This window comes from Chamaea fasciata, unplaced genomic scaffold (genome assembly GCF_029207755.1).
Source record: "Chamaea fasciata isolate MVZ Bird 193981 ecotype frontalis unplaced genomic scaffold, bChaFas1.0.hap1 SCAF_3, whole genome shotgun sequence".
Classification (NCBI taxonomy): Eukaryota; Metazoa; Chordata; class Aves; order Passeriformes; family Sylviidae; genus Chamaea; species Chamaea fasciata.
In genome coordinates, this window is record NW_027094088.1 from 58,277,701 (window position 1) to 58,291,915 (window position 14,215).

Genomic DNA, 14,215 nt, shown 5'->3' on the forward strand with positions numbered 1-14,215 from the left:
CTGCACAAGAGCTGCGAATTGTCTCTCAGGCTGCATCTGGAGCAAGGCACAGTTCACAGGTGAGCCAGTGTCTACCAGACCATATACATGGGCTCAGGGCTACTCCAGGCATGAGCGACAGGGGCAGCATAGACGTCACAGTCCCAACTCACACTTGGCTCCTGTAAGGGACCCTGCATCTTCCAACCACAAACCAAACAACTTACAACATTGTATAGTGCAGAAAATGACACTTCCAAGTGTATTTATTGAGAATAGTAAAGATGTACATAATTTTACAAGCTTTTAATTTTAATTAACATTTTTCTTAAATTAGGAAGGCCCTAATAAACTAATACATGACAGAGACCCTTGGCTTCAAATCTCCAAAATGCTGCTATTGCTGGGATTTTGGCTAATGTCACTTCAGCTCCTCTTCAGAGATACTAAATACCATATTCATTTACAGCATATGCCTGGTGTCCATCCTATAAAGCAGAGATGACTTTTGAACTGAAACCCTGGATCTGGATACAACTTCACTGCTAAAACTCAGTCTTCCTATCATGGGTGAGGCCTATATTCTCCATAAACTCTGCAGTTCTGATGGGATGTAAGGTTTCATCTGCCCCAAGATGAAGAGTGCTTGTATAGAGGACTTTGATTTGGCCTCATCTCCCTTGTCAATGCTTACACTGGAACACTCTGCATCTGCTTCAGAGCCTGCAAACACTGCTGCTCACACTGGATTCAAATGGGAACAGATCTGGGAGTTAGCTGCTACCTATATCTTTGTGCACAGTCTCCACAGGCATCTAAAAATAAGCCTAATTTTTAGGTTTTTTCTGCCGTCTTTTACTGAACTGCAGAGTTATGTCTAAGATACTATCCCGTGACTGTAATCACACAGTATTTGTATTTTGCAAGCAGACCACTCAAATGCCTAATGAATGTTCAGGTTCTGTACTGAGAACTGCTAGAGCATCAGCAAAAGGTATTTTATTCTATATTTCATTTGCCCAAAATATGGGCAAAAGGGACCTTGTGCTCAATCTTGGTTGTTGAGGAGAGGCTGAAGAGAAAGTAGTTTCTGATTAAGATGCTTCTGAATTAAAATGCACTCAATGTCAAAGTGACCAACCTTCAGTTTAATCTTCTTAGGCCCGTCTGGAACAGTCTGGTGTGACTGTCACTGCCTTGGTTATTTTCTCCTCTGTATTGTTCATGCAGGAAAATAAAATTGACTAATTTCTCTCTACAAGGCAGGCATATACTACACAATTTTATTTAAAGATATATAGCATTTTTTGCTTAGCAAGAGAGTATTCATGTTCTGAAATTTTGTTTTAGGGTTTCGGTATTGCGAAGCCTTTTGAGCTACATCCTTGACTTTTCTTTGAATACATGTTTGTGTGGATTACTTGTTTTAACAATTAACTTCTGCTATGGTAGCACACAGAAACTTGTCATGCTCTGTAAAACTTCCCTCCTTTTGTATCTATCTCCTCTCTAGAAGTCCATTTATTAACTGAGCCATATCTGCCATAGAAAGCTAAGCACAACTCCAATGAAGGCACTGCAAACCTTTAATAAGAACCAACAACTGTTGCTGGGCTACTTTTTGTTCTTACAACTGATGAGGAAAAGAACACTGAAAAGCTGAAAAAATAACTTGAGAAATAACATTATTTCATGCATTTAAATAACACTATGACATGTCCAAAAAAAAAAAAAAAGATAAAAAAATTAGTTAACCATACAAATTTTTTGTTTTATCATGTCTTTTACATTGAGATTTTATGTGATGCTGGAACTTGAGAAGGGCTTCAAAGTTCTTTCCCATTCCAGTAGAAACACTTTTTTTCCCACCTGAAAAACTACAAAAGGCTATACTACAGATTTTTATGGCATGTATTTCCGGGTACTGAAAATACAAACAAGGTATGCATAATTTTTTCTGTTTTGGACACACAAATCTATCATCCAAATATCTACCTAGTCTACACTGATTTCCTTTGTGGCGAGTCTCATGTGATAGCTTTAAACTGCCCAGTGATAAAAAGTTGTTAGTTTGTTGTGTGGTGACTTGCATAGCCAATTCCAACACAGGAAAGAAATCCATTTTTATGAATTTATAGAGGAGCTTCACCTTGGACTTGCAGCAGCTCCAGGCTTTCACCTACCAAGTAACTTTATAAAAACTTCAACAAAGTTTAAATGAGCAAAGTTACTACCTGGTAACTATGGCATATGGTGGCTTAAGAGCACAAAGATGGAAGATCTTCACCTCAGTGCTGACAACTGGGCTTGTGCAGACATCCTGGAGTTTGCCTTTGACATCTTCTCTTGCAAATACCTCTTCATGCAGTCAGCGCACATGCAGCCTCAGGTGTCTCCACACAGAGTGTTAAAAATTGTGAAATTAGTTTCCATCTTCTGCCAAGAGAGATGAACCACTTGCTGTTGTTTCAGAGCGCTCAGGCTGCACATGGAACATTAAGGGCACTGTGTGCAATATGGATCTTGCTCATTTTCCATAGCTGAAAAGATGTTCAAAACTTGCAAGATAACTATTGCTGTACGGACCTCAACTTTTAATATAAATTATGGAAGTCAGGGTGATATATTTCTCAATGTTTCTTCATGAGAATCACCTCCTTATCCTCTCCTCAGATGCCTGACATGTATTGAAATTTCTGATTCAAAAACATTTAGGGCTGTCCCTGCGTAATTTTGTTGAGCAATCAAAAATAGATGAGAAAAATCATGCTGACCCAAAACAAAATACACGAAAATGTGGAACAGAATGGAAAAGCTGTCAAAATGGTGTTTTCTTTACCAAAGTGGACTATTCTCCTGAAATGGCCAATTTCATCAAGTCAGAATTTCAGCAGCTTCTGCTGATCGTGATTATGCTAAATGTAGCATCATTTCCATATCTGACTGATGAGAGCTTTTTTAGTAAATTTTCATTCCCTAATGAACTTGTGTTTTATTCCCCATCTGGGATTAACTCCACATTTTCACCTCCTTGTAATGCCACTTGAACACTTTGTCTGCTGGGTGGAACTTTGTTCTGTTATACACAGCAGATGCACTCATTCTATGGCTTTCAGTGGACTCGGTAATTAATGAATATGGCTCTTAGTTCTCTTGCTGGAGAATCAAGAAATGATGCTGAAGGTGTTAAACACTATTTCTTCTTTTACCTTTCCAGGTAGCGGTCCCCAGTATCAATCTCCCAATATATTCTTAAATTTTCTCAAAAAATCAGTGGAATTATTCAAAATCCAAATAAAAACACAAACTTTCCTTTATTATTTTTTCTCACTGCAACAAATACTTAAATTCTTTGGTGCAGCCCTGTTCTTTGATTTCTTAGAATTTCAAATTTGGTCATGTCAAAAGTTATCACAAAGGTTTTTTTGTTTATCTACATAGTTTTTAACCAAAATTACATTATAACACACAAACACAGTCTTCTCTTTAAGGCACAACACATCATATGCACATTCTGTTTGCCAAACTTATAAAAGAGACAATATTATATAACCCCTTCCCTCCCCTGCCACCCCCCCCCAAAAAAGAAAGAAAAATTGCATCCAATTCCAAAATCAGCTGCTAATAAAGTCACAGTAAATTATTTTCATCAATAATTTACACAAATTACAGGTCTAGACAGGATTATCATTATACAGTCTGAGTGCATTCCAATTCAGATTTTTTGGGTTAGGTAGGCTAAAGTCTGGTTCAAACCTCAGTGCTGAGAATATATCCCATTTTGAGGAATGTTGTTGAACACCACCTTGTTGGCTGGAAAATGCGTTTTGGTGCTTTGCCAGTTCAAGTCCTTTGTTCACTCCTGTCAGGGCTCACTTGGTGTGTACCAGCAACCTCCACAGTTTTAATTCATTTAAAAACGTTGCATATATAAGACCATAGAGCTTTCTTACGTAGCACTAATGTTTTAACTTCATTCAGCAATCTGAATTCTTCAATCTGGAATTTTTAATTCCAAATATTTCTTCCCTTCTTAAGACAATTCATATGTGTAAAGCCAGAGGCATTGAATCACACATAAAAATTCAGTGTACTTGAAATATATATATATACATATATATATATATATACATATATATATATATATATATAAGGATCACCAGCTTTAGAACATAGTTACAAATACTCTAGTTCCAGTGCTTGATGGAGAGCCAAGAGGTCCGAATGACTGGATATCCTCCAGAAAGGCATGTTGTGCTGTGTTTGTTAGAAGAAGGAAAAGGTCAGGAAAGATGAACACCATGACATGGGGTGGCATATGACACACACGGATAGAGATTACCAGCACCTATTTTACACCACTGTGTTTCTGGATTGTTTTTTTGCTATTCAAGTACTGACAAAAATCAGACCAAAATAGATCTGAGCTTAGTAGCTCAACTGAAGTTAAAATAATCAGATGATAGTCTTTCTTAATAGTTTCTTTGGAAAATGCCTGTTACTTAGTAAGAGCTACTTGCTTATTGTTAGCATGCAAGCCCATACAAAGGAGCATTAACAGGAAATCCTTTGATGGTCTGCTTATTTGACTGCAAAACACTCAATCACCATTTCAAGGACTATAAGACTTCTATGAAAAGATGCTTCTCACTCAACACTTCAAAAGAGAGCTGAATTACATTTTTTTTTCTCCATCCAGGTGGAAAAAGAAATCTCTTTGGATAAGAAAATAACATTTCTAGTTTAAGAAAAGATAATTTGTGTTGCAGAAAGCATCAGTGTCTGTGAGAGATACAGATATATGCACTATTCTCCTTCAATAATACATCAGAACAGAAAAAAATCCCATACTTCCATGTTGTGTTTAGATCTATTTGAAATATGCTATATTCATCCATCTCGCTGAATTCTACATCTATCCATGCAATATAGCCAATGTTAAGAAAAAAGCATGCCCAACCAGAAAGCACACAATCCAACCACCACTATTAAGCAAAAATTATAAAAGACCCATCACCAGTACTGTACCTATATTAAGGAACCATTTGGAATGAGCATTTTGGTTATTTCTATTTTGTTTCCACTCCAACTACAATGCTAAGAGAGTGCTTTATTTTGCTACTCCTAGCACAACAAGATTTACATAACTGGTCCTGCACAGACATTGTGAGGCAAAAAATTCAATTTCTGCACTCTTCCAGGGGTTATACTGGGAAGCATGGCACAAATTACTAATTTTGTCTGTTTCTGAATATTAAAAACTTTTCTGCTGAAATTAGACTTGAATTATCATAATGAGGAAAGTAGGAAACAGTTCTTTTTCAGAAACACAGATTTGGTGCATAATCTCTACATTGTGTTCTATTTTCTTTAGCAGATATGTCTTTCTTGAAGCAAATTATGTTTTTATCATATTTGCTCCAGTAAACTATGGATCTTCATCTATCCTCGCAAAAAAAATATTGCACAGTCCTTTAGATGTTTTCCACATTCTCTGTAACACTTCTCTTGAAACATCCCAAATTTCAGCATTTTAAGAAAAACACCACCCAACCATCATATCCTGACTCTTTCTATCTCTTCTGTTTATCTTTTAATTTGCTTGAAGTTTGTCAGACATTTTTGCTGCATTATTTTTCCATCTGTTTTAAAAATAATTTTGTGGGTTTTTTTTTCTTTCCAAAGCGAAGTGAAGCAAATGCTAGAGTCCAAATGGTTCATTTTACTCTAAGTGTTGATCTCATTATGCTCTTGTTGGCTTGCATCTGTGGACTGAAATTATTTGTCATTTTGTGCAACAGTGACAGAAATGCAAACAGGAAGGCTTGCATTAGTAGCTACGTATCACACCAACATTTCAGAAGACAGGTTACCTTTTTTGCTGCCTGTTCTTCTTCTACACCATCCCCAATTACAACATATACTACTTTTCTGCCAAACCTTTGCATTATTCGTTCAAAGCAACTTTCTTTTCCTGGAAGATAAATGAGATAAGAGTTCAGAGTGAAGTTACCTGATTAGCTGCATGTTCCTCATCTCGGCCATCTCCAATCACAACATAAGTTATGTTAGTGCCAAATCTGGACACTATACGCTCAAAACAGCTCTCTTTGCCTGAAAAACAATGCACTATTTATTCAAGCTATCGAGTGAGTTATGGTGAAGCCTTACAGAGGATTTTTGCAGTGGTAGGACGTTTTAAAAAGTTCCCAGCCTGGGGATTAAGAGCCAAATCTGGTAAGAAGCAATGGATTCCCTCAGTGACACTAAGATGTTTCAGGTTAAACTAGATCTCTTAATCATTACAGGAAAGCCGCTAAGATAAAGGAATTAGCAGCACTGTAAAAATGAGTAGGTTAGTGAATGAATAATTGAATTTAAATATTTACTTATGATTGCAATAATATTCTTACAAGGAAAGTAGACATTTTAATCCTAATGTATCTGCAACGAGTGATGTAGTAATGAAAAAAACTGAATTAAATTATGACTGAGATAATAGTTTTGCCTGACACTGCTAGAATATGCACTGCTTTTTCCCTTGTGAAAATAATTTAGGAAACATATTGAAATGCTTTTGTCAATGAAGTGACACATTACATTCTATAAAGGTTGTCATAGGTATAGAAATGAAGCATTCCTGAATTGATGATTGGTAAAATCTGCAAAATTATCTGTCATTGTATGCTGCATCACATTTCACAGGAATGACAGTTACTCTTGGTTTACAGTTTTGGATGCAGTTTCCAGAAACCATACATTTCTAAACCATAATGCACGAAAGGCACACAACTGTGAACAGAATGGGGAAGTACCCTTTTGTTATGCAGCAACACAGGTTCTGTTGGTAACAACTGTCATTCCCATCACTGACACACTATCCCTCAGGAAAAGGTTTGTGAAGCTATGGCCTGGCTTGCATAGAGTTGAAGGTCAGAGCAGAATTTAACAGAATTTCTGCTCAGATTTGAATTCAGAAAAAACTTTTCTTCATTCTTTTCTGCAAGTTTTTTGTTTTGTGCACCATATGACGAGTTTCTGAGGCTTTTAATCAACATCTCTATTCATTTAGGCATCATTGAAAATAAGGTGAATTTGGGATTCTTTGACATAAACACATCTAAACACATGCAGTGCCTAAATCTTATAATTAAAACTGCTAAGTGTCAGAGGAGTGTTTTGGAATACATCTATTACTGGAAAAAAAAACATTTGTAATGTAGTGTAGTCAAAATGGACAAAAGAATAATTTCTTACCTATTTTGGTTGCACTGTATATATTTTCAATAGGAAAAGCTCCTCCTAAACTGTATAGTAGAACTTTTGCAAGTGCTGGGATAAGCTGGGTTGTTGTTACCAACACGTTTACACAATTACTCCTAAAACGAGAGAAATAGTTTAAATAGTTTTAAAAACAGTACCCAAATGTTGATGAGGTGAACCAGCTGTGGAGAGCATATTAAGGATCCCTCAACATTTACTTTCATTCACACAGTAGAGCTGCTGAGTACCACCATTTACAGAAAATTTACATAAAATCCCTGGTGAAATCCTTTAAAAATATCTAGGCCTGATTTGTAAGAAATATTCTACACTGGTTTAAAAAAATCAGGTCTTTGAAGATGGGTCTAGTAAAATACAGACATTTAAGACCACCAACAAGGTATTTGAAGGACCTCCAAAACAAGGTATTTGAATGCTTTGAAAGCGTAATTTTCGTGCTGGCAATTAATTGTCAGTAGCTGCAAAATAAAAGAGTTAAGAGAATGCAAAACCATTATTTGTTACTCTTTTATCTGTTTTTTATCTACTCTTTTATCTACACATTTCTCCACAATGGCATCGCTTTCTTCACGTTTCAAGAGTAAGACTATCTCTGAAAAGAGGGAGAGACAAGAATGATCATGTTAATAAGCTAGCATTCAATGGTGAGGATGAAAACTTGAATGGAGAAGCTGTGCAGGCCAGAGAACTCAAAGCTGAGCTACTGTAGGCACTCACAGGCTGGAACACGAGCATGACCATGATGTGGGCAGGGAGTTGAAAGTAAATACTCATGAGTTTTCCTTCTGGCATTTTCACAAATTCCAAGGAAGACCCTAGGCTGCTATTTTCACCTTTATGTATCTCAATTTCCTGTTAGTAATGTGTCAGTCAGTAATGTTTAGCTGACTCACAGGTAGCTTCTGAAGGTTTGCAGTTGTACATTTCTTTGAAGACATGACCAAAGACTATTATTTAACAATCCTGAGTGAAGGATAACAGTTTTCCAGACTCATCCACCAATGCTCAACAATTCAGAAGGAAATACAGAGCTAAACACAACAGCTTACACGAATTTGTTACTTTTTTTCCTGAAGTGCTTCACACATTGTTAAATAAACAATTAAGAGATAAGCATATTACAAAAGTTGCTATGTTGAAATTAAAGTTTTTGTGTCTTTCCAAGTTTGTTCTTTACACCTGACGCTGAGTCTTTTCCCAGACATGTTCAGAAAGCAAGATGACCTAATGTTGTTCTTTTTTGTAGTTTAAAACCGAGATTTTTTAGGATTTCTGGTAAGATACATATTGCATGGCTTACTAAGTAGCAGCAGGGTTCACGGTTTGATTGCTTCAGAGGAACAATACAGTTTATGTCTCAATATTGGGTACTCAGATTTTAAACTCAGCTAAAAGACATTTTTGGTCTTCTGAAAACTTAAGATTTATACTAAGATATACTGGTTTGCTTGAAAGGACAAAAGAAAAATGCCCTTATGTTCTGGTATCTATACAGTATTTAGGTAGCACTGTGCATAGGCACAAACAATGAAGGACAGAACTGAGAGTTGTAGAGTTCAGAGAATGCTGTCCACAAGGTAATAAATTAAAAGTTGTCTCAGAATTCTACCTTACACTTTCAGTGTACAGACATTTGAGAAGACATTTCACACTATCTTTAGTAAATGCTGGAATCAGGATAAAAGAAACCACTTTCCACTTTTCCTGTGTCCTATTCAAAAGTCATAGAAGACCTGTTCTGTTCCTTAAAAGCACTAATTTATTGTAATTTAAAATGTACAAAAATATCCATTACATGTCTGGAAACTTTTTTTACACCAGACTCAGATACATACCTTGTGCTGATAATCGATAATGATTTAAGTGCATTTGTTAGCCAGGAATCTGTCAGAGCTTCAATCTCTGCTCTTAATTGCAACCATGCATCTCTTTTAGCGGGACCCAGGAGACCTTTTATGTAAGAAAAGTGAGAAAAAATAGAATTAAATTCTGTATGAGATAGGGTTTATGGTCATGTTTCTATTTTAAATTCCATTACAACTTGAAAAAATATCAAAGAGAAAATCTATTGTCTTCAACAATCAGGAAATGTTAGGTTTTAGTTTGTTCACTATATCAAGGAATGTCAAATAGTATTTCAGATAATAATAATAATTAGTTGAATTTCTTTATATATCTCAGGTTGCATTTCAAAGTATTCCTTTCAGAAACATGCATTTTTTAAACCAGCTCCTCTCACACAGGTTATTTTCAAATTATCAGAGTCAGTGACAAGGAGATCCATGTCATTGGGATCATAGATGAAGATGGTCACAAAAGAAGATACTTTAGAATAAACTGGTATTTGCAGTACCCGCTTATGTTTAAAACTGCCCTGCTTACATCTCTGCATATAGTGTGAACCTCAGGTTACACATATGGAAATATATTTGTTTGCTGATGGCTTGCTCTTCATGTCCTGTTGTAGTTGGTTCCTTTTACAGAATTTACAGCCTGAAATGGCTGTACATGTTATATTCTCTTATCTCAGTTAGTCCTTAAAATTTAGTCCTCAAAATCTCTTTTTGGGTAGACATTTAAAAATACCCAACCTGTTGAATGCTGAGACATGAGTTTTTTGGAACCAAGGTATTTTAAATGTAGGTTTGGTCATGGAAGAGCAGAGAAATAGGCTTCCTGACCTTTAGTACCCCTCTTCTCTTTCACATCCTATGTTCCCAACAAGTGATGATGACTGCCTTCAAAAATCAGAAGTGAAATAACCTAAAAATATATGGATTAATCTTGCCTTCTGATACTTTCTAGCAGCTCTTTTGAAATAAACAGATACATATGAGCTAAGATGATTATTAAAATGGCTATAAGGTATGGAGGACAAATGAAGACACTTGCCCATTAAGGATAGCTTATATTTCAGATGCAGGATATGTGGGAGACAACAAAAACCTTAATTCAGTGCACCACATATCTGCACTCTTTTTGCAATGTTTTGTTCCTTTCAGTGTGTTTCCCTGTGCTGTGCTCTTGGACTTGTTCTCTTATCAGTGTTAAAGGTTTTATGAAAGGCAGGTGCTTTAGAATCTTAGATGCATCAGAAGATAAAAGAAAACCCAGTAAACTTTTGGTTAACAGTGTTTCAAGAATTATTAATATATAAAAACTCTATTCACAACACTAATGAAGGGCAAAGTAGGGCAAGTGAGAGTCAGCCCCCTACTACCACCCTTTGGTCCTATTGCTTCATCCTGTGTTAAGGAGAGACTGGACTACTAAGAGTGAAAAAATGTAACTGTAGCAATTATTGAAGACTCCTAAGTATTCCCTGTCCTCACAGTCTGTTGTTGAGGGGGTCAGCTGACACACTCCCCTCCTCAGAAGAAGGCTGGCTGTCTCTGCAAGTCACACAGGACTCTCCATAGAACAGATTCTTTAGGCTCTGCTGCTTGATTGCCTGCAATCTGCTGGTGCAGACTTAAGCAAGTCCATGAATTAAGACAGTAACAGCAAAGTTCTTGTCCCAAATGAGATTTGGACTTATTGGAGACAAAACTGTGTAAGCTACAGAGTCAACAAAAGGCACTATTGGCATGGCAGTGATAGAATTTCCTTGCGTCCACTGGTGAAAACAGACTAGCAGGTACCCAGCAGAAAGTTTAGGCAACAGTGTTGTTGCCGACCAGATCACGAAAATGTAGGATGGAAATGGCCATCCCCAACCAATTTGTGCTGTGAAACTATGCAATATCTTTCCTAGAACAAGAGAAAATCTGAGGTAGAATAAGTGGTTCAACAAATCAGTAAGGTGGCTCTGAAGGAGGAAAATGGGCTCTGTGGAAGTTAAATGGAAGCTTGCTTGGTTTTCCCAACTGCATTTCCCCTGCACAACAGCACGTGGCTTTGCCATTACAGTCAGTAGCTTTCAACAGCCCGTGGTTCAGTCACATCACTCTCCATTCCCTCTGTGACTTCCCAGCCTCCTTCCCTGGGTGGCAGCTCATCACTTTGCAGCTTAGACTGATCAGCATTCCAATTTTTTTTTTTTTTGACAATTTAACTCACCTCCTATGTTGTTCTTGTAAGTATTATACAACTCTTTTACTCTTCTGTAACGGAAAGCCAGCTTCCTCATCCAGTCAACCCCTCCTCTTACACCTGTTGGCAGACAAAGGTTTGCACTACTTGCAGCTGCATGGAAGCCATCAGTTGCAAAACTGTAGGTACTGCAAACACCCAAAATACAGTAAAAATAAATACAATGTATTCCTGTAAATGCTCAAATTATTTCATCTTAAAAAAAAAAAAGAGAAAAAAAGGAAAAAAAAATCTGTATCTTACCTTAGGTCTTGTCCATTATCATCAGAAGAAACATCATCTATATGAACTTGATCACATTCCTGTTAGAAAGAAAAAAAAGCAAACCCAAATGACAAACTTATCTTATAAAAGAGTGCAATCACCATTCCTGGGATATAAGTTTAGTGGTGAGCATGGTGGGCTGAGCTAATGGTTGGACTAGGTGATATTAGAGGTATTTTCCAATCTGAATGACTGTGCTCACCGCAGGCTTAGCACAGATGAAGAAATGACTGGTGCAGGCCACTGGCTGCACCAGAAGATGGCAGCCTGTGCACACCCACAGTTTCTTACTGCCATCAACATCTTTAAAATAATATGACCTTCAACTCCTACACAGTCTAAATCACTAGTTAAAACAGACCTTTAGAAAATCAATATGCAATTTTAGTGTGATTTTAGGGAGTAAATTTATTTTAATTGTAAAGCCACAAAAATTGCAAGTCTCATTCACAGTCTCCCTAGCATACCAATACTTGAAAATCACATAAACCTTATTTTCCCACTCCCTAAAAGCAATTGATGGTGAACCTAAACAGGCATAAAACTTATGTTAAGTAGTTTGGACACTTATCAGGTTCTTCTGTTAATTTATGTGAGTGCCTTTGGCTGGAAAATCACATATAATCAGCAATCCTACAGAACTTGATTATTTCCTGGCTTTGGAAGGAATGGAAGCAACTCAAGGGAACTGAGGTACATTGGAAAAATGAATTCCCCTCCAAGATGGTTTTATAATTGGACAGCTATCAAATATCCTTATCTGCACAGTGGTTACAGCACAAAGACAAGAAACTGTAGTGAAAACAAAAGTAAATATATAAGCCAAGCCATCATGCATCACATAATTGTTTTCTGTAGCTGCTTGAACTAACATCTTAACCCAAAGACACACCTGAAATTCAGTGTCCATTTAAGTCAGCACTTAATTCAGGCTCTCTGTGACATGCAGGGGTGTGTCGTTCTAAGTTTCCAATCTTTGTCTCTTAACAGTGGTAAATTGTACAGACAAAGCATAAATCTGAACAGAGGAGTGATTTCCAAATGTGTAAACCACAAGTTCCTAGAGTGTGAATTTAGGGAATTATCATTCCATCTTTCTGCTTTGTTTGCTTTGAAATGAACAAAAACTCAAGAGACCTTTACTCACATGAACTCAGTTGTTAAAAAAAAAAAACAAAACAACAATTTTGTATAAAACAAATGCATAGAATTTAATTTTCAAATACATAATTTCATTGCATCATACAAGCAATCATAATTTAAAATACTGGGTCAAAGCTAAAAGAATGAGTTGCCAAGCTATGCTTATGTGGCTTAATCCATTAAGACAGGATAATAGGGCTGTGTTCAAGGAACAGAAATGAAGCATTCTTCCCCTCACAGGAGAAATAATTTTTTTTTAGTTCCGTCAGAGGAGATTATTTTGACCTGTAGAATATTTTAGAGATGATACTTTTGGATGTAAATAGCAGATCAAGAGAGAAAGTAAAGGGGAAGCAGCAGCTGAAATAAAAGATTAATTTTTTAATCCTTATCAAATATTTACAGTCCAGAACAAAATGCAACTATGCTTGACCCAGTATAGGACAGGAACTCAAAAATCAGACAAAAAGCCCTACTGGGAAAAATTCTGACTCTATATTTTTGCAATATCTGTGCAATATATGGCTTCCTAATGACCTTTACAGATTTTCCTGGAACTGGTGAAAGTGTTAAGTGTGAAAGTTTAAAAATTTTCCTGTGGATATGAAGGTGTACTAATTAAATGGAGGGCACACAAAAGCCTTGATGGATAAGTAATGTCTGCTGCTGTTTGGATTTTGTTAAGCCTTTCAGCTACATTGTTCCAGCCTTGAAAATTCTAGGTAATGTGCTGATAATTTCATTATTAAGTTAAATATGAGTGGGTGGCAAAGGCTCAGCTGTTTAATGTTTTTTGTCTCACAGTTTGTTCATTGTGATTCTCTGACTGACTCCAGGAACAGGATGAGGGGACCATGCAGTTTTCTGATTACTCATTCCCTTCTCCCTGCAAGAAGGTTGTTAACATACGAGTTAACACATATGTTATATAGCAGATCACACCCAACAGCACTCTCCAGCTTCCTCCTTTTTCCCCTTCCTCTTCTCCTCTGGATCTGTGACCAACAAACAAGCTCATGTGCCCATCACTCCTTGTTTTCTCTTACTTTGTTTTCTTGTTCACTTATCTACTTCAACTAAAGCATTTACCTTTAACAAATTCACTTACATGGTGTGGAAAAAAACTTGCCATTAAAAAAAAGCAGGCAGTTTGAGCAGATTTGAGATAGTTCTCTACTTTTCTCAAAAGAAACAGGAAAATGGTGGCACAACACTACATCTGAGCTTGCTTTTAAAAGATGCCAAACAGTTATGGGAAAGAAGGAAAGAAAGCAAGCTCCCTGTCAATTTAAATATTAAGGTAAAATACTTTTCACATTAGCTACAGTACTAGTTAAGCTCAAGTCACAGTGGCTGTCAGTGCAATGTGAAAACTAAGAAGTATAAAAATACATTTCCTAAATACAGGAAAGGAATCTAGGTATAATATCTAGCTTTTGCTTGAAACAATACA

General features: G+C 36.6%; 1 protein-coding gene across 1 annotated transcript in view; it reads right to left on the bottom strand.

Moving 5' to 3' along the window:
• Positions 1–254: 254 nt before the first annotated feature.
• The window catches only part of EYA4 (EYA transcriptional coactivator and phosphatase 4), a 142,363-nt gene continuing 128,402 nt past the window's right edge, over positions 255–14,215 (bottom strand). Inside the window, exons 15-20 of the mRNA XM_066179148.1 lie at positions 11,599–11,657; positions 11,323–11,483; positions 9,099–9,213; positions 7,237–7,358; positions 5,993–6,093; positions 255–4,236 (exon numbers count right to left, since the gene is read on the bottom strand). Coding sequence (XP_066035245.1) covers positions 4,156–4,236; positions 5,993–6,093; positions 7,237–7,358; positions 9,099–9,213; positions 11,323–11,483; positions 11,599–11,657 — 639 coding nt within the window. The 3' untranslated portion in view covers positions 255–4,155. The remainder of the gene's footprint in view (positions 4,237–5,992; positions 6,094–7,236; positions 7,359–9,098; positions 9,214–11,322; positions 11,484–11,598; positions 11,658–14,215) is intronic.